This window comes from Canis aureus, chromosome 10 (assembly GCF_053574225.1).
Source record: "Canis aureus isolate CA01 chromosome 10, VMU_Caureus_v.1.0, whole genome shotgun sequence".
NCBI classification, from domain to species: domain Eukaryota; kingdom Metazoa; phylum Chordata; class Mammalia; order Carnivora; family Canidae; genus Canis; species Canis aureus.
In genome coordinates this window covers 25225336-25244327 of record NC_135620.1, presented here as the reverse complement: position 1 = coordinate 25244327, position 18992 = coordinate 25225336, and the positions used below count along the sequence as shown (strand labels likewise).

The window sequence follows — 18992 nt, the reverse complement described above, 5'->3', positions numbered from 1 at the left end:
ACTCAACCAAAAGCATTCTCTAAGGCACTTGCCAGGCCCTGGGGGACAACTATCAGGAAGAAATACTCACTGCCCTCACTGAGTGCACACTCTGGGGACAGGGACAGCCAAATGGACAGGTGATTAAAACTCAATGCACTAAGTGTGTAGTGGGGGTCTAAGGGGAGGGGAGCCCCCAGAGAGACAGCACCGGGAGGCTTCTGCACACATGCAGTGACCACAGGAGCAGGTGCTGGAGGCTGGGAGAGAGGGTCCTTTCTACACTGCACTCTTGGGGGATATCACAGACTCTTCTCTGGAATATTCCACAGGCCCTTGGAGGAGTCAGAGCAGCACATACTTTCAGCCCCGTGCCAAAAGTGAAAAAGTACCAGGAAGCTGTATAAGCTCCAAGCCACACACAAACCTGCTAATCCTGACCTGGGTGTGTGCACCCTATTTGCCAGAGGCAGGATCTCTCTCTCTCTCTCTCTCTCTCTCTCTCTCTCACACACACACACACACACACACACACACACACACACACACCCCACCTCAGGTTCTTCTTCCAAAATAAGCTCCCTCAGATAAAGTGGGACATCACTTAGCCCTGAGGTGCCGTGTCTCCAAGGAACGGCCACAGTCCCCACAAAATCCCTCGGAGTTCGGACAGTGGCTGGCAAGCCCCGAGGGGAGTGTGTGCCAGAAAGGAGATTTAACGGCCACTTCTCAGGGAATTGGGGAACCCCGAACAGCTAGAGCTAGGTTGGCAGTCCACTGGAAAGCAGCTCATAGAGAGAGTTCAAGCAACACTCAACACAAAACACACCCGTGAGGAAAAAGTCTGGGTGTGGGGATGAGGCTCCAGAGCCCAATGGCACTTCCTAGGATGGAGCCTGTGGAGACGGTGGTCAACAATGGGGCCATGTTTCCAAGGCCTCAAGGCTTAGGGCTGCTGTGGGGCCATATCTGATGATATCTTTAAACGGTCATTTCATCGTTAATTAGAAAATGTGTTTTAAATGCCCCCAAAGAAGTGTCTCAGAGGGCCGCCTGGGTGGATCAGCGGTTGAGCGTCCACCTTCAGCTCAAGGCATGACCCCAGGGCCTGGGATCCCACATCGGGCTCCCCGCATGGAGCCTGCTTCTCCTTCTGCCTGTGTCTCTGCCTCTCTCTCTCTCTGTCTCTCAGGAATAAACAAACAAAATCTTGAGAAAATAAAAGTGCCTTAGCCTTCTGAAAGCACATGCTAATGTTCAAGACAGGCACCTGGTACATCTTCCACAAAATGCCAGTCAGGTTTTCCTCTTTGAAAAGGGAAAGCCTCACGTCCCCTGGTCTCAAGCAACCTGAGGTAAAGCCGGCTCAGGGCACCTGGAATCACAAGTGCCTGGCTCCTGCCACACCTGGAAGAAGGGAAGCCTGTGAGCACAGTTTACCCGCCTCTCATTGGGCTGTGAAAACTGACAGGCCACCTCATTACTGCAGGCATTTTCCACTCTGTGATTCTAAATTCCTCAGAATCTCTCCAGAGAGGTTACGCAGAATCAATTTTTTCCCCTAGTAACAGTGCATGAGGTGGCAGAGTTAACTTGAGGAAACACACAGCATGTGAGGTGTGGTGTGAGAGGAGTGGGGAGGCGGCAAGAACGAATGGGCCCCCCCACCGCCTGATGGCTGGTGTCAGGGCTAGGGCCGTGCTGCCTGGGCGCGGGCAGCTTCGGGCTTTTGGTGGGGGTCCCTGAGGGGTACTGCTCCTGCCCCTGCCCCAGGGGAGCACTTACACTCTCCCTCCTGTACACGGTGCGGATGCAGCTGAGGGTGTTCCCATAGTTGACGCCGGCCTGCAGGCGAGTCTGCGGAGACAGGCAAGGGTGTGAGGGCCCAGGCCCAGAGGATTCACATCCCCACCACCCCAGAGGTGCTAGGGTTAGGAGCACTGAGGCCCAGCGAGGGGGAGGGTGGGTTTCTGTCCTCTGCTGCCAGGCCAGTGCTCTGTCCTCTGCCCACAGAGCGCCTTCCACATCCCATTCAGGCGTCACTGAATGCAGCAGAAGTCCTCTTGGTCTGAGAGAAGAACAAAAGTCCATTTGTTGTTCAAGAGTGATGCTTGTTTGGGGACACGTGATCCCTGCCTCTTGAGGACAAAAACGAATCTGTGGCTCTGCCTCATCCGCTGCCCATCACTCTGCCATCTTAAGTATTCCCCGAGTGACCTGCCCCTTGTGGGTCCAGAGCCCCTTCATCTCTCATCTATATGATGGGCTGGTTTGCCCACTGGCCTCCTGCTGCCCTCTCACTTCAGGCCTGTGTCTATACAACAGTAACACCGTCTTTTCTGACAACAGCGAATTGCATCACTGCTATTTACAGCTCACTGATGGCTTCTCATCAGAGTTGAAGTGAACCCCACACTCTCTACCAGTGTCAAAGAGGCCTGGGTAGACCCCAAGCCTGCCTCCCGCCCCTGCACATTCTTTCATCTTTGCCCTTGCCTTCTGGGCCCAACCACGTGGCATATTCCCACGTCCTTGGCATCACTTTCCCCCTCCCTCAGCCTGCCTGAACTTTCCACTGGCTCTTCCTTCCCCCAGAAGGCTCTTCCTCCAGCTCCTGCTTATCTTTGGGGTCTGAGCTTAAGAGATGCAATGATGTCATCTGTCTGTTTACTTAGGATTTATTTGGGGTTCCTTACTAAGGCAGAACCATCTTGTATGTCCCTCTTGTCCCCAAGCTGAGCACAGCCCTGACATGTGTCCCCTTTGCACTGGCTAAATGAGGGGCTGGAGAGGAAGACAGAGTGTCCTCTAATGGAGGCTGGCTCTGGTGACCAGGGGCAACAGTGGGCAGCCACAGAGGGTCTGAGCAAGCCCATAAAAGTGCCAGTGGAATCCTCGAGCCTGGTAAGAAGGAGCCCTGAGAACCATAGGAGTGATCCGGACCCTGTCCCCCAGAACCCAGGGTCTTATGAAGACTAAGACCCAGTGTGCAGACCAACACTTCACACGAACAGTCTGTGCTCAGTGCGTAGACAAGTAGTAAAGACTCTGGCAGCACATCATAAACGTGACAGTCTCAGAGGTAAAAATCACAGGCGATGTTTTTCTGCACTGAACTGTGCTTCATATCCGACTTTCCTAAGATAGACAGGGGTTACTTTCATTATTTTTACTCACATAATATAAAAATAATTTTAAGGACACAACTAATATGGGAATATATCTTCTTAATAAAAAAAAATTCAACATTCTCCCTCCTTGATCCCCCTCCCTGAGCTAACAAGCCTGGCTAATCTCGTGACTAAGAGATTGATAGGCACTCATCTCAACAGGGTCAGAAACCCAGATGGCCATGGGAAATCTGTGGCACTCTCACAGGCATGATGCGTGAATGGTATCGTATGTTTTATAAGTGATACTTTAATAATCAAAGACATGTAATGGTTGACTCATCAACCAGTATGATTAAATGACTATTTTCCCAACAGCTACTGTTCCACTCTCAGGAGATTCAGCAGTAGGGGAAATAAACTTCCTGGCCTCATGGAACTTAGAACCAAGTGGGGATGGAAACAAGAGTCAGCAAAAGGTCACTTCCAAGCAAATATGCATGTCCGATGATGACAAGCACCATGCAGGAAACAGACCTGGGGTCAGAAGTGCAGGCTGGTTGAAGGAAAATGCAGTATTTAACTGGTAGAGGCAAAGACACGGAGGAAGGGGCAGGTAGAGGAGAAGCAGCCTTTCATGGTCAAGCAGACCCATAGAGCTCTACCTCAGGGTAGGGTATGCTTAACCAGGGCAAGAATGTAGGCAAGGGGAGGTGGGCACAGTCCTCCCTCTCTTCCCCCAGCTAAGGCCGGTGTTGGGGTGAATCTCTGTGGCCCCCAGTACCTACGGGACTGCCTCTGGGGACTGAATCCACAGTCTGAGTCCCTAAGAAGAATCAAGTTCCTCTGAAAAACTCGAGCGCCTGAGTCACTCAAGCAAACCATACATGAGGAAGTCAATCCCAGATCACAGAATAGAGCAATGATCTCCCAGTCATGCTGGGGACTTGGAGAGACTGTCATGGAGGCCAGCAGCACAGCACATGCCTCTAGGGCTTCCATTATAATAGGGGCTGGGATTTTGTGTGCGACAACTGTGTACCTGGGGGAGATACTGGGGCTCTTACAGAACTTATCTCATGGAATCCCACAAACACTACGTGGCATGGATCCTGTCCCCATTTCACAGATGGAGAAAGCTGCCTTCCCGTCTTAGTGTCCCATCACTATGTAACAAATCATGACAAATTTAGCAGCTTACCACAATCACAATGCATATCTATTCTCTTAGGGTTCGCTAGCTGGTCTAAAGGTAGCTGAGTCCTAATCAGGAAACCCTGGTCACACTGCATTGGTGCCAAAAGCCAGGTGAGAATCTGTATCCCAGCTTCACAGCCACCAAGCAGCCAGAGGCTGGCTCTCTCACCAGTGACAACAAAGCAGGGAAGGAGTCTCTGACCCGGGTTAGCAGCCCAGGTCCTTTTAGGTCAGCTCTTCTGAAGGCAAGCCCTAGGACCTTGGACAAGTCACAACTCACTCATGACATAGGAGCATGCCTGCTCATCGGGATAGGAAGGGCTCACTCATTACTCTAGCCTCAGGGCCACAGGGTTAGGATCTTCACAACAGTCCCATGAGGGGTGCTCTTTGCCCATTTTTCAGATGAGGAAAGCAAGGCTGGGGGAGGTTAGGTGCTGGTCCCTGGTCACAGGAGAGTAGGTGAGGAGGCGGAGACTGAGGTCCAGATTATTCAGACTCTAAAGCTCCTGCCTGGACCTTTCTCAGACAGGGACGCCAAAGAAAATGTCATCCAGAAGGAAGGAAGGAACGAGCGTGTTCTGGGGAGTAACAATGGCCCCGGGCCACATCCCTGGCATCAGCAGGCTGGCCTCCTGAGTAATCAGCAGGCTGGCCCCCTGAGTAAGAAGGTTCTCAGGCTACATAGAGACCGGATCTGATGTATCAGGAAGGGTTCCCTCAGAGGTTCAAGTGACAGACTAGAGAGAAGGAAGAGCACCCCAGCCTTTTAACGTGGCCAGACTTGCCTGTGTGGAGAGGGGGAGACTCCAACAAGCTTCACCAGCCCCTGAGCAAGCTGCAGGTAAGGGACGGATGCTCTACCAGGGGGACACCGAGGTTACCTGTGCCAGGAATGCAGCTGGAAGGCCCACAGGAGCAGGGATTGGATTTGCTTTGTCTACTACTGATGCCCTCCATACTGCCTGCACGCAGAGGGCATCCAGTATGCATTTGATGTCGGAGCAAAAGGCAGGGCCCATATGGGGGACACAAAGAGCCAGGAAGTATCTCCCACTATTTAAGACAAATAGGCTAAACCTCCATCAGGAAGAAAGCAAGCAGGGCAGCCTGGGTGGCTCAGCAGTTTAGCACCGCCTTTGGCCCAGGGTGTGATCCTGGAGACCTGGGATCAAGTCCCACATCGGGCTCCCTGCATGCAGCCTGCTTCTCCCTCTGCTGTGTCTCTGCCTCTCTCTCTCTCTCTCTCTCTCTGATGAATAAATAAATAAAATCTTAAAAAAAAAAGAAGAAAAGAAGAAGAAGAAAGAAAGAAGAAAGAAGAAAGAAGAAAGAAGGAAGAAGGAAGAAGGAAGAAGGAAGAAGAAGAAGAAGAAGAAGAAGAAGAAGAAGAAGAAAGCAGGCCTGGCTGTGACCCAGCAGGGACCCACTGTCATACAGGGAAGACACCGGCAGGGAAAAGTGATTGTAGCAGCCATCTGGGAAGAGCCTGAGTGGTTTCTCTCAGAGCACAATCCAGGCAAAGCTTGAGATATGAATGTAAGTCAGGGGTGAGACAGCACTCTTTGTGACCATGCTCTCAGGGCCTGTCTATAGCTCTATAGTCCTGCTCACCACTGAGGACAGGTAGTAGGGATGGGGGTGGAGTCAAAGAACATCCCTTTGTAGAGCACTTCATTCCCTGACTCCTGGATGCTTTACCTCCTGGGATGACCTCAGGCAAGCCCTTTCCCCTTTCTGGGCATTTCTCCATCTAAAGAACAAGGAGGTCTGGATGATCCCAACACCCGATGGCCCTGTTGAATCCTCAAACCTTATACACTTCTTTGAGTTACAATGGCTTCCCATCCCCAGCCCAGGTCCACAGTCCTTTTTTTTTTTTTTTTAAGATTTTATTTATTCACGACAGACAGAGAGAGAGGCAGAGACACAGGCAGAGGGAGGAGCAGACTCCATGCAGGGACCCCAACATGGAACTCGATCCTGGATCTCCAGGATCGCGCCCTGGGCTGAAAGTGGCTCTAAACAGCTGAGCTACCTGGGCTGCCCCAGGTCCACAGTCCTACTCTGACAGCGAAGGTCTCCCAGGATTGAGCAATGACCACCTTTCCTGGATTCTGATCTATAGCAGCTTTCAGAAGTCTGATGCATCACCAAACCAGCCACGCTGGCTTTTCCCAAGCATCGCCCCCCAAACAGTGTCCCCATCTCACTGCTTAGCTCTTGCTGCTGAGCCAGGAACATCTTTTCTAATCACCTGAAACCCAACCTTAAATCTTGGACTCAGATGCCACTTTGCACCTGAAGCCCCTCCTGGATCCTTAGTTCCACAGAGACCAATAGGATTACTTACCCTCTCCTTGCCCCCCCCCCCCACACACAGCCCACGAGCACCTGGGGGCAGAAATGGGGCTTCACAAAAACACAATCACTGCCAAGTCATGAGAGGAGAGTGATGATTCCAAACCAGGCCTCTTGGCACTCCACCCCTGGCTTGGCATATAGAATCTGCTGGAGACTGGGCTGGAGACTGTCTTGGGAAAAGAAAGAGCAGACACATTCCTGGAGGCAGACTCACTCCAGGCCACTTTCCAAGAAGTAATGACAAACACGGCTGCAGTACCTTGACTGTGTCTAGAGGGTGGCCGATGATGACACTGGCTGCACCTGTGAATCAAAGAAGAGGACCTGGTCACTCAGCCCCTGGACTCTTCACCGGGTACCCAGCTCACTCATGCCATCAATACCCAGCTGCCGGGGGGACCCCTGTAATGTGCTAGGCACCAGCCCAGGCGCTGAGGAAGGCAGAGACCATGAAGTAAAATCTGGGCTCTGCTTCAAGGAACCAGCACCCCAAAAAGGCAGTGAAGGTGCTGGGGCAACTGGGTATCCACATGCCCATGAGTGAAGTCAGAGCCCTACTTCATGCCATATACAAAAATGAACTCAAAACAGACCAAAGACCTTAAAACTCAGAGGGAAATCTTCCTGACGTTAGATTGGCAAGAGATTCTTCAATACGATGCCAAAAGCACAAGTCATGAATGAAAAAATAAATTGTGTGTCATACAAATTAAACACTTATGTGCAACAAAGGACACTATCGAGAAAATGAAAATAATCTAAGAATTGGGAGAAATATCTGCAAATCATATATGTATAAGGGTCTAGGATCCAGAATTCATTAAAAAAAATACTTAAAACTAAAAAGATTTTTTTTTCAAGTAAGCTCCACACAGGGCTGAACTCCCAACTCTGAGATCAAGACCTGATATCAAGAGTCAGATGTTCCACCAATTGAGCCACCCAGATGCCCTACACCCTAATTTTTTTTAATGAGCAAAGGACCTGAAGAGACATTTCTTCAAAGAAAATAAACACATGGTCACTGTGTACAGTGGTTGTTAGGACTTAGGGGGAGGGGAAATGGAAGTGATTGCCTGATGGATCCAGGGGCTTTTTTGGGCACGAGGAAAATTTGTAAGTAGACAGAGGAGACAGTTGCCCAACAGTGTGAATGCATCAAATGCCACTGAATTGGATGCTTGAAAATGGTTATTTCTAGGTTATGTGATTTTTGCCTCCCAGAAAAGGGGGTGTGTACGAAGAGAAAACCCAGAAACTTTTCAGTTACCTACAGGTAACTTCACTTTTTCTATACTTCACTTTTAGCATCTGTAGGTAGAAGTAATATTAACATCTACCTCACAGTTGCATTGTAAGAATGAAATGAGGTCATGAATGTCAAGCACGAGCAGAGTCCTAGCTCTTCTTCTAGGCTCTTCAAAGAGAGATGCTGTCACTATCAAGTTTTAGTTGTGTGTGTGTGTGTGTGTGTGTGTGTGTGTGTGTGTGTGTGTAAAGAGGGCCTCTCTGAAACGGTGAGAAATATTCTGGACTTTTCTTCTCACAGAAAAATGTCCAACCACACACATAGTCTCAAGGCCTAAACAGCATCAATGGGAAGCAAGGCTGCCCTGAGGCCATGTAGATGAAGAGGTCCTTGTTGCAGAAGTTGTCGACTCTGCAGTTGAAACCAATCCTCTATGACAAATTCCCTACAACGCTGATGAAGAAGGAAGAGTCCTTGCTAGCTGGGGTGATTTAACCAGATAAGGCAGTCCTGGAATATGAGACAGGTAGAGATGTAGAGGAACCAGCGAAGCCCAGAACAGACAATTGTTTGGTTTAGAACCTCCAGACCCCTCTCAGATCCTCCTTCCCACAGAAGTAGGCAGAGGGAAGGTTGAGTATTCAATCTACTGGAACCCATCCCAGCATAAGAAGAAAGGACTTCTGGTCCTCAGACTCTAGATGCTTCTCCCTAGTGAGTGAGAAGCCCAGGGAAGCAGCCCTGGAGCTCACCTTGGATGTGTATCTCCTTGGTCACTCATTAACCCACCCATCTGAAAGCAGGGAATGCAAGATAAGTAAGTAATGGGCCAACCTGGGGCACCTGGGTGGTTCAATCGGTTAAGCATCTGCCTTCAGCTCAGGTCATGATCCCAGGGTCCTGGGATCCAGCACCACAACAGGCTCCCTGCTCATTGGGGGGTCTGCTTCTCCCTCTGTCCCTCTGCCCAGCTCATTATTTCTCTCTGGCTCTTTCTCGCTCTCTGTCTGAAATAAATAAATAAAACCTTAAAAAGAAAAGAAATGGGACAATCAGGTCAGTGGTTTCCAGACCTGAAGATCTAACAGATCAGTAAAACTTCAAACAAAATGTAAAGGATGTCATGGTAAAATTTTATCATGCAAGTTCATTAAGAGAGAAAACACCTAGAGATTAGTACAGGGGTTAAGATGGCCCTGGTACCAGACTGTCCAGGTTGGGATCCCAGGGCTCATGCTAGATGCATGGCCTTGGGCAAGTCAATGAGTGTCTCTGTGTACCCATTTCCTCATCTGTTACATGAGGATGTAATAATTATAGCTACCTCATTGGGGCTATAAAGAAATATACATCAACAGACATGAGACCACATAGTGTGTGATTCAATTTATATAAAATGCCAAGGAAAGGCTAATTTATAGAACCAGAAAGTAGATTCATGGATTTCCCAGAGGGAGAGGGAGGGGAGGGAATTTAACCGTAAATAAGCATGAATAAAGTGTGCTACTGGGGAAGAAAATGTGCTAAAATGAATTTATGGTAATGGGTGCACCACTGGTAAATTTGCTGAAAATCACTGAATTCTATACTTGAAATGGGTGTGTCTTATGTAAATTAACCTCAGTGAAGTTGTTATAAAAATACATGTGGCGGGATGCCTGGTTGGCTCAGTGGTTGAGTGTCTGCCTTTCGCTCAAGTTTTGACCCCTGGGGTCCTGGGATGGAGTCCTGCATTGGGCTCCCCGCAGGGAGTCTGCTTCTCCCTCTGCCTATGTCTCTGCCTCTCTGTCTCTCATGAATAAATGAATAAATAAAATCTTAAAAAAAATACATGTGGCACTTCAACACCACCTGCTGCCGACTTAAGTATTCAGTGATGAAAAAAAAAAAAAAGTATTCAGTGATGACACGTATCCTCGCTTTATGGAAGCAAGAAAACCGCCAAGCTAAAAACAACAAAATGTTACCATAACAATGTAAGGACAATGGCAGAATAAAAAACAATCCACTGCTTACTGTGTGACTTGGGGAGGGCCCAGAGTCATTAGAGACCTGGGTTATTCGGAACAGCCTTACCCTCAAACTGAGCCAGTGACAGCCCTACTGAAGTTGGTCTGGCTACATAAGGGGGACAGCCTGAAGTAGGGAAGGCTCTACTGAGGCTTGTCAGAATGGCTGAGGGTTGTCCAAAGAGGGCCTGAATAAGGCCAGTGGGCTTCTGGGTACAGCACCCCCCACCCCACCACAGTAGAGTTAGGAGAGGAACCTCTCAATGCAACTCAAGAAAGCCTGCACAAAAGAACTGCTTATGGTGGAAAGGACAACCTCTGCTCATGACAGCAAGAAGCATGGGCCCTGCAGCCACCTGTTGGGAGTCAGGGGAGCAGCCACCAGAAAGGGATCCTGGGATGCTATCTGATCTGTTGCTCTTTTTGTTTCATTTTCATTTTCCTACAAATCTTCTGGTCTTCTCTATTTCCAGAACTGGTGTGTTTGTGAGGTACAAACACACTAATTATAGCCTCTGTCTCAGCATCTCAGGTTTTTGGTTTTGTTTTTGCTTTTGACTTTGGGCAGGGGCATTTGCCAACATCCCTTTTCTGATGATTCTCTTATACGGGGCCAAAAGAAAAGAGTATTTTACAATAAGTGACAGTCCTCCCCAGACCTGGTCAGTAGCAGACAACAATGGAGAAGGAAGCCTGCTGTGAAGAGAAGATCAAAGACGCATGGAAACGGATGCGACTCTTGCCCAAGCCAACCCATTCCCAGGGCCCAGCAGATAGTGGCTCCAGGAGGGGCTCCAAGGAGAAGCAGGTCCAAGAGTGACAGGAGGAGAAACCTGACAGTCGATAAAGGCCGAAAACAAGAAGGGTTCCTCCGATCTGGCAATGCGCTCGCATGCCCTGCACCCCCCCGTCTGGGCGCCCCCCCCGCCCCCCCGCCAGGGCCAGCCTGATCGCGAAGCCGGGCTCCCCATCCCGTGCACGGGGCAGTCGCCACCCTCACCCACAAGTTCTTGCAGCCCTGTCCCCAAACTCTGGCGCACACCGGGTGGCCGGAGGGTGTGTGCGCGCCTGGGCGCTCCATTGGCTGCTGGCTTCCACGGCCTGTTTAATAGTTACCGGAGCCACTTCGGCGGGTCCTCTCTGGGAGGCAAAGCCGCAGGTCAGGGGAGAATGTGCGAGGCTGGAGGGGCTCGGCCCCAGCAGCAGCCGCGGGGCGGCAGGGCGGCAGGGCGGCGGGGCGGCGGGGTGGGAGCTCCGCACCCCTGCACCTCCACTCCGTGTGCGCGCGCGGGGTGGAGGTGCAGGGGTGCGGAGCTCCCACCGTCCAGCAAGGTCTGTGGGCCCGGTCGGGTCTCCCTTTCTCTCCCTGGCCCCGGGCGTCCACCGCAAGCACACGCACCTCCGGGGGGCTCCCTCCCATCCCGGGCTGGGCTCACCTCCGATCCAGCCCGCCGCGAAGTCTTCCAGCTGGAAGCTGCCCATGGCCGAGCCGCGCCGGGGCCAGTCAAAGTCCGCGGCGCATGGCCCGCCGGCCCGCGTGCCGGGGGAGGAGGTGGAGGAGGTCGGTCGCGGCGCAGCCCAGTCCCCCGAGTCGGAGCCGCACCGCCGGGGAGCCTCCGAGCTCACCTCTCGGAGCGCCCGCGGCTGCGGCTAGCACGCCCCCAGCGGCCCTTAAAGGCGCCGCCGCCGGCCGCTCGCGGACGCCTGGGCCCGCGCGCGCGCCGCCTTCCCTCCGCCCGCCCTTGTCCCGCGCCCGCGCCCGCGCCCGCGCCCGCGCCCACGCCCGGCCGCTTCACCCCGTCCACACCTCGGGCCCGAAGATGCCCGCCCTGCCTTGTTCACATTTCCTCTGAGACGCTGCAATTGATGTCAGGGGCAGTTTCGCAAAATGCGTTACTGGAGGTAGAAAGAGAGGCTGAGAACCTTCCCCCGGGCCGGGGAAGAATTTGGTTTCCAACCCCACCATCTCTCCGTGGGTTTACATAAAGCAGCACCGAGGGGCTTCTAACCGGATGAGCAGCTATAATCAGCTCAGCCGCGAGTCCTTCGTTCTCTGAAAGCCCTTAGAGATGGTTTCACTATAAAATACCCAGGACACACAGTTTTGCAGGACCTCTGTAGAGGTTAGGGACTCTCTCTGGGCCACATGCTCCACACCTCTCTGGCTAGCCCCGGGCTGCAGAACCTCCTCTATTCAAGAATAACTGACACCTTGAGTGGAAAGCGCGTAGCCCAAGGGTAGGCTCCAAGAGAACTCTAAATAAATACGAGCTATGAGGATGTCTTCAGGCCAGAGTCTATGCCCAGGGCTTTGTGCACAGTCCCGCTTCCTTCTCACAGCAGCTGTGCGCAGGCATATCAGCCCCCTGAGGGTCAGTTTTAGGAGTCCATGTGGCCAGGCGACAGTACCCACAGATTCCATCAAACACTAATCTAGGTGTTGCTGTGAAGGTATTTTTATAGATACAGTTAACATCTAAAACCAGCTGACTTAAAATATGGGAGTTTATCCTTGATAATCTGAGTGAGTTCCACCCAATCGATGGAAAGGCCTTAAGAGCAAAATGGAGAGACACCTGCCTGGCTCAGTGGGAACAGCATGTGACTCTTCATCTAGGGTGGGGAGTTCTAGCCCCATGTTGAGTGTAGAGATTAAAGATAAAGGAAAATAAAAATAAAAGAGCAAAATGGAGGCTTCCCTGAGGAAGCCTAGACTCCACAACTCCCTAATACGTGTATGTCTCCTACTGATTGTTTCTCTGGTGGAACCCTCTACCTGACACAACCCTGACATCACTGATTCCAATCCCCTGTGGGTTTCTCTTTGGTCTCCCAGCCCAGGGAGGTGATGCTTACCACCATTCCAGCCATGTCCCACTCAGCACCCACGCAAGCACCTGGGGATTCAGGTTCATGTCTACTTTTCAGGTACAGCTCTCCAGGGGCCCAGCTCCACTCAAGTCCAGGCTCAGCCTACACTCTCCACTCTGGTCCACCCAGGAAGGCAGAGGGATAGTCCTCTGGCCCTCAAATATCCTCTCTGTAGGTTCTGTAGCCAGGATCCAGCTGCAGGTCCATGCTCACTGGAGGACGTGGCCTGGCTGTGTGAGGTGCTTTCAGTACAATGGAGTTCTCTGACCTCCTTCCAAGAAGGAGGGTGATTTGATGCTAATTTCCAGCAGGAAACCAGCCTTGGAACCCAAAATGGTGAGGGTATCATCCAAAATAAGGGGCCTCTGCTGGGCCTGCTCTTTTCCTACTGGCACATCCATGTCATATTATCTAGGCCATAATGCAGCAACCACCCAGGCCTCCTTTTTCCAAAGCAAGGCAAAGTCTGACCACTGAGCCTTGATCCTAAGGGCCAAGAAACTTGCTGAGGAGTCAGGGCTCACCATCAGCATGGACCCCCAAACTATGCCCTACATACCAGGCCTGGGATATGTGCTGGGACAGTTCAAAGACATAAAAGCTCTCCTAAGAGCAGGCCTTTTGTGAGTTCATCACTGAGCAAGTCAGCAGGTAGAAAGGCCCACAATCTTGGAGGACCACCTCACAGGTGCCAGGCTACATGGTCATTCCTCAGTCCTGTGTCAGCACTAATTAGAAGGTCCTGAGTTGGCAGGCAGTGGCCCTGGCAGCCCTGGGACAGACTCCTGAGCTCTGAGGCTACTGCTTAAACCGCTAATGAGCATAGCAGAATGGAAGGAGTGGGCTCCTCTCCAGAATAAACCCCTGTGCTCCACTCCCAACTGTGTGCCACAAGTCTGCCTACGAGGCACAGCACCCAACAGGCAGAGGGAGGACTCAGGTCTAGTGGCAGTCAAGGGCCAGGCCTGGAGGACTAGGCTGGGGGACCCAGCAGGATGCTCATTCTGGGGAGGGGGCTGGCCTGTGGCTTAGCCCTGGCTTCCCTGCTTTGGGGTGTTTATAATGCTGCCATGCACCTTTGTATTCTAGCCTGGGGAGAGGGCGAGTACTGAAACTGAGGCACAGACAGATGAGCTCCCTGAGTGGCTAGGGCCAGAAAAATCCCCATTCCCTTCCTCCCTCTTCCTGAGAGGTACCCTCCCAAGCATTTCCTGCTGCCGTATGTGTATAGGAATGTGCTAACATCTGACAATTAGGGGCCCACTTCCCATCTCTCATTTGCCTTTTCAGATGACGACATTCCTGGGCACCTAGTTTGTGCCAGTCTCCGTTCTTGGGAGCTGTCACAGAGGAGGCAGTTTGAGTTGCCCACAAGGAAGCAACTGTGAGAGCACTGGGGAGGGGGTTGTGTGCCCAGCGGCCATCAGAGAAGACCCTCAGGCCCCCAATCTCCTGACTGCACTGAGTCTCTCCAGCCTCAGGGCTCCACCTTCTCCATGCTCTCAGCCAAGCCCTCCCTCTCCACCTGCTGCCTGAACAGCACAGTCTTGGGCCAGGTGCTCCCACCTGATGGCCTGTGGCTGTGGCCCTGCCTCCTGCTCTCCTGCCTTCTGGAAGCCCCCTCCCACTCAGTCTTTCTCCCCTCCTCCGCTGGACTGATCACCCTCCTTGGTGCTTCCTCCCTATGGGCCCTCGTTGCCACCCTGTCCCAATCACACCCACATCTCTCCACTCACAAGCCCCACATCTCATCTCCCACTCAGACCTCACTTCTGAACCCAGACGTCTTTCTTTACTCAACATCTCCACTTGGGTGGCCCCACGTCATCTCTAATGTGACACGTCCCTTGATGACCTCTTTAACTCCCAAAGTATTCCTCTTTGCATGTCCCCCCACAGCCAGTCACCCAAGCCAGACCCTGGATTCCTCTCTCTGCCCCAGGCCTCATCTCATCAGCCAAGTCCTCAGGGTCTCTCCCCTCCATGGCCCTGATAGCCACCCTTTCTAACATCCCCCTAGGTGGCTGAGCCCAGGCCTATACCACCGCCTGCCTGGATCATGGTGACAGAGGCTCTCTGCCCTGCTCCCTGTCTAGCCTCCAGCTGCTGCCACAATGAACTTCCAAAAACTTGCATATGCCCTGGCTCTCCTCTATTGAGGGCACGCCAATGATTTCCCATGGCCTTATGCATAATTCCAACTCCCCAGCTTGGCACTCAAGGGTCTGTGGGCTGAGTTCCAATTGCCTTTCTACTTCTGACTTCCTACCACCTCCCTTCAGGCTGGAGCCCCAACTGGGCAGTGTGTCCTCCAAGCCCCACCTGCTTTCCACGTGCAACTTTGCATCTGTGTTCCTTTACTGCAAATGCACTCTCCCCTGCTTCTCTGATTAACCTGACTCCTCTGAGACTCAGCTGCCACTTTCTCCTGACCTGCCTTCCATGAAGCACTCATCACTCCACTCCACATTGGATCTGCTGTCTCTCAAGTGTGTTTCCAGAATATCTCAGGCATATCCATATCATAGCTGCCAACCCTCTAAAGTTTAAGGGGCCTTATTTTCCTCTAAACCTGCAGTGTCTGGCACAGGCCTGGTGGACAGTCATTGCTCAGGATGCCTCAAATGGGGAAGGCTGTGGAGCAGAAGTCTGAAGGGCCTACTGACTGCCAGCAGCCAAAGAGGGGGTCCAGATACAAGGTAGAGCAGAAGAGGCCCTGGGCCTTTCTTGGCAGATCACAGAAGCCTGGCTCCTTCAGGCTCTCAAAGCTACCAGACATTTTTACACTTCAAGACCTTTGCACTAACCACTCCTGCTCATAGCTCCCTCCTCTTGCCTCTGGAGGAAGCTTCTACTTCCTTTAGACCTAAGGTGAAACATACTCTTCATAGAGGCCTTCACAGACCCCTGGGCCAAGGTCAAGCCCTTTTTGCCTCTCTTGAAGCATCCCTATTTCTCATTCCATCCCTTACCATGTTGGTCAGTCCTTGTGCAATGCCCTGGAGGCCTGGGAGCATAGGGCTCTTGTGACTCATACACCACTGCTGCATCCTAAGCCTCAGCCACGGAGTAGGTGAGCAGGAAATCCTGATTGTTGAAAACAAATGCATGACGTGGGAACACACATGCATGCTGTCTTTTTCCTTGAGCATTTGTACCTGCTGCGTCCATCCTGTACTGGCCACAGACAGCAGGAGCTCTCTGATTCCTTCCCTGTCTCTGATGGAGAGGAAAGAGCATACGGTGATTTCCAAGGTGCTGTTCAAGCTTCTCATTTGGGGCACCATTCCCTCCTTTACTGACAGCTCTTTGAGAAAGTCTATTCAGAGTATGTTCAGGCTGTATTTGGTCCAGCGTCGATTCGATTTGACTCCAAGTCAAGAAATAGAGGTGCGAGGCTGTGAAGGGGGACAAAGCGGCCACTGGGAGGCTGGGAAGGCTGGGCTCTGCTTCTGGTGCTGCTGCTGCCTCAGTGGGTCCTGTGGGCGAGTACAGGCCTCAGTTTTCCCTTCTGTCTTTTGGAGAGTGCAGAATGACTTTTGTCTTAGGCAGTATCCAAAAAGTATGAAATTCTGGGCCACAGCATCATCCATGGGTGTCTTGTCAGGATGTGCCACCAGAGCGCGCTGCTGCCCAGCATTTGGGACTCCCAGGAGAGAAAAACCGGCTAGGCAGCCCAGCGTTTCCCGCCCAGATTCCTCTGCCCTGGGCTGGCGGAGCTTACACTTGGACAGTGAAAGAGGCACGGACCCGGGAGGCTCAGAGGAGACTGAAGGTGCCAGGGAAGGCTTCTGAGTGGATCGAGGAGGACGCACCTGAGGCTTTCCGGAGCTCACTCTACTTGGAGGGAGAATGCCCCGGTAAAGAGCCATCAAGATCTCAAATGTACCGAGGTCTCTCTCTCTTTTTTAAACCAGGGCTCCAAGCCGTGGCCCAATACTCTATGTTTCACCTATACCATCTCATTGTACTCTGTGAAGAAATTTCCCATTTTATTAGATGAGATGAATAAGGCTCAGGGAGGTTAAGCGATTTCCCCAAAGCCACACGGCCAGTGGATGGAGGATTACATATCTGCTATATGACTCCAGGGCCCAGCTCTTAACCAAGGTGCTGCCTCTTGGCCAGCATTCAGAAAGTGGAGGTGACTTTCTCCAAAGCCCCTGCGCCCCTATCCCTGCCCTGGGCCACCTGCATAAATGTCCTAACTTCTGTGCTTCCTTTTCTCTACCATCAATAAGAAGGCATAAACATTTGCCAATGACACTCAGTATTCTTAGGGCTTCTGGAGCAGATGCCCCGGGATGCCCTCTGTCTTTCCTCCCTGATAGACCCCCATGGGCCGAGCTGGTTCTGAGCACATCTGAGAGCTAGGAAAGCCTGTCCCTCCTTGGTCTTTTCTTCTCAACTGATAGACATCAGTAGGCCGGTGATGAGGACACATGGAGGCCACGCAGGTCAGGGGACCACACAGATTGATGGGTTTCTGTAGGAAGATAGGGGCATGGAAGGAGGGGCAGAAGGATCCAGTTTAGTGCAGTTGAGATCACATCCCAAAGTCCCTGCCGAGCACCTATTGTGGACCAACCTGCCAGGGATGCAGAGGGCTTGAGATGCTGGCAGCAAGAAGAAGTCTGCCCCGGCGCTGTCATGTGGTGGGTCTTCCTTATCATGCGTTTTTCAAACATCAGCTCAGGGCCCTAGTGGGAGGCCAGGAAACCCCATATTCCGGATGACCTGAAAGAAAGGACAGAAGAAAGTCTTGAGGGCAAACTCAGAAGCCTCAGGAAGGAGATTACGTTTGGGCTGGTCTTAAAAGAGAGCCTGGGTTCTGATCCATGAAGGCAGTTGAGAAGGGTAGGTGGGCAGAAGGGAAGAGCCTGAACAAAGCCAGCCAGGGAAGGAAGGAGATGCTAAAGACGCTCTCTGCTGTGGGAGGGGAGGCTGCATGTGTGGGGTCTGATGGCAGAGGACCTTGGCCAGCAAAGTGACTGTCAGTGGACCTCAGGCTTCTTGCTGTTCCCATAAGTGGACTGAAGACCTGTCTTGCAGCCATCTGCATCTCACCTCAACAAACCTCCCTGGCCCACACTGAGGTGGGCTTAGGCTCCTTGTAAACAAGCTTTGGGGCTCAGCAAGGATCTGCGCCCCTTGTCTCAGGAAAGTTGAGGCCTGTGCTGGTCAAAGCCACTCAGAAGGGCTATGGTCTCCCCACACCTGCCTGGGCAGTTGACCACCACACCAGCACATGCACACCCGACTGCCCTCTGCATGAGGGTGGTGGCCAGGACTGGAGACTTGGGGCCGGGGGACAGGCAGGCAGGAGTTCTAGCCATCAGTACCTTCCATGCCCAGGGACAGCATAGGTCTTCCCACTTGCTGTATGTCACTTTAAGACACAGGGTGTGATAAAACCCCCAGCTCTGAACCCACCCATATTCCACTCTTCTCTGCTTCAGGATCCCTGTGAATGTGGCAAAGAGCAAACTTCCCATTGTTAGGAGAGATTTTTAAAGGACTCCAAAGACATGGTAAGAAGGAAAAATTTAAAAGAATAAAATCCCCAAACCATATGGATTAGATTTTCTCAAAAATAGAGATTTGCTAAGTGACAAAAGCTGTGGCAAGGGGAGATGGCTCAGGAGAGCCAGCCTTAAATGAGGGTCAAGCCTACTTGGGACAGGGCCAGAGGGGAAGCCACCCACTGCCCCAAGCCTGCACAGTTCTGCTGCAGCTGGGTCTGCTGTGACATCAGCCGGCTGCCTCTCCACCACAGAGTAACTGCCTGCCACAGCCACACCTTCTCCCTCCTGCGTGCCAGCCTTGGTGAGCAAGCTCTCAGCCCCTGAATCACCAGAACTCTGTACCTTGTATCATAGCATTAGGGTAGCCAGTCCAAGAGGTAGGCAGCCTCTTGGCCTGCCAGTCCAAGAGGACTCCCAGTACTTACCATTCATGCCCTTGTGAGGTCCCTTTCCATGCTGAGTGACTGCTAATCTGTGTGACCAACAGAGTACAGCAAAGGTGATAATGTGGGGCTCTTGAAGCTAAGCCGTAGTAGACATTGCAGCTCTGTCTTGGTTTCTGGGATCATGTGCTCTGAAGGAAGCCAGTCACCATGCTGGGAGGCCAGGCCTCAGCCCTGTGGTGAGGCCCACAAGGTGAAGGACAGAAGCCCTTCCCCAAACCACCAGCCTTGGGAATGTGCAAGCA

The 18992-nt window shown here is 52.1% G+C and overlaps 1 protein-coding gene across 10 annotated transcripts in view; it reads right to left on the bottom strand.

Moving 5' to 3' along the window:
* Positions 1-17469, bottom strand: part of SLC25A48 (solute carrier family 25 member 48) — a 47260-nt gene extending 29791 nt beyond the window's left edge. For 3 of the 10 annotated variants that reach the window (XM_077911751.1, XM_077911752.1, XM_077911753.1), the window contains exons 1-3: positions 17368-17467; positions 6910-6953; positions 1765-1836 (exon numbers count right to left, since the gene is read on the bottom strand). In XM_077911751.1, coding sequence (XP_077767877.1) covers positions 1765-1836; positions 6910-6953; positions 17368-17467 — 216 coding nt within the window. Of the gene's footprint in view, positions 1-1764; positions 1837-6909; positions 6954-8733; positions 8907-11344; positions 11572-17367 lie in introns of those variants that run through there. The other 7 variants (XM_077911755.1, XM_077911757.1, XM_077911754.1 and 4 more) reach the window with 7 other exon arrangements.
* Between the last annotated feature and the right edge of the window lie 1523 nt (positions 17470-18992).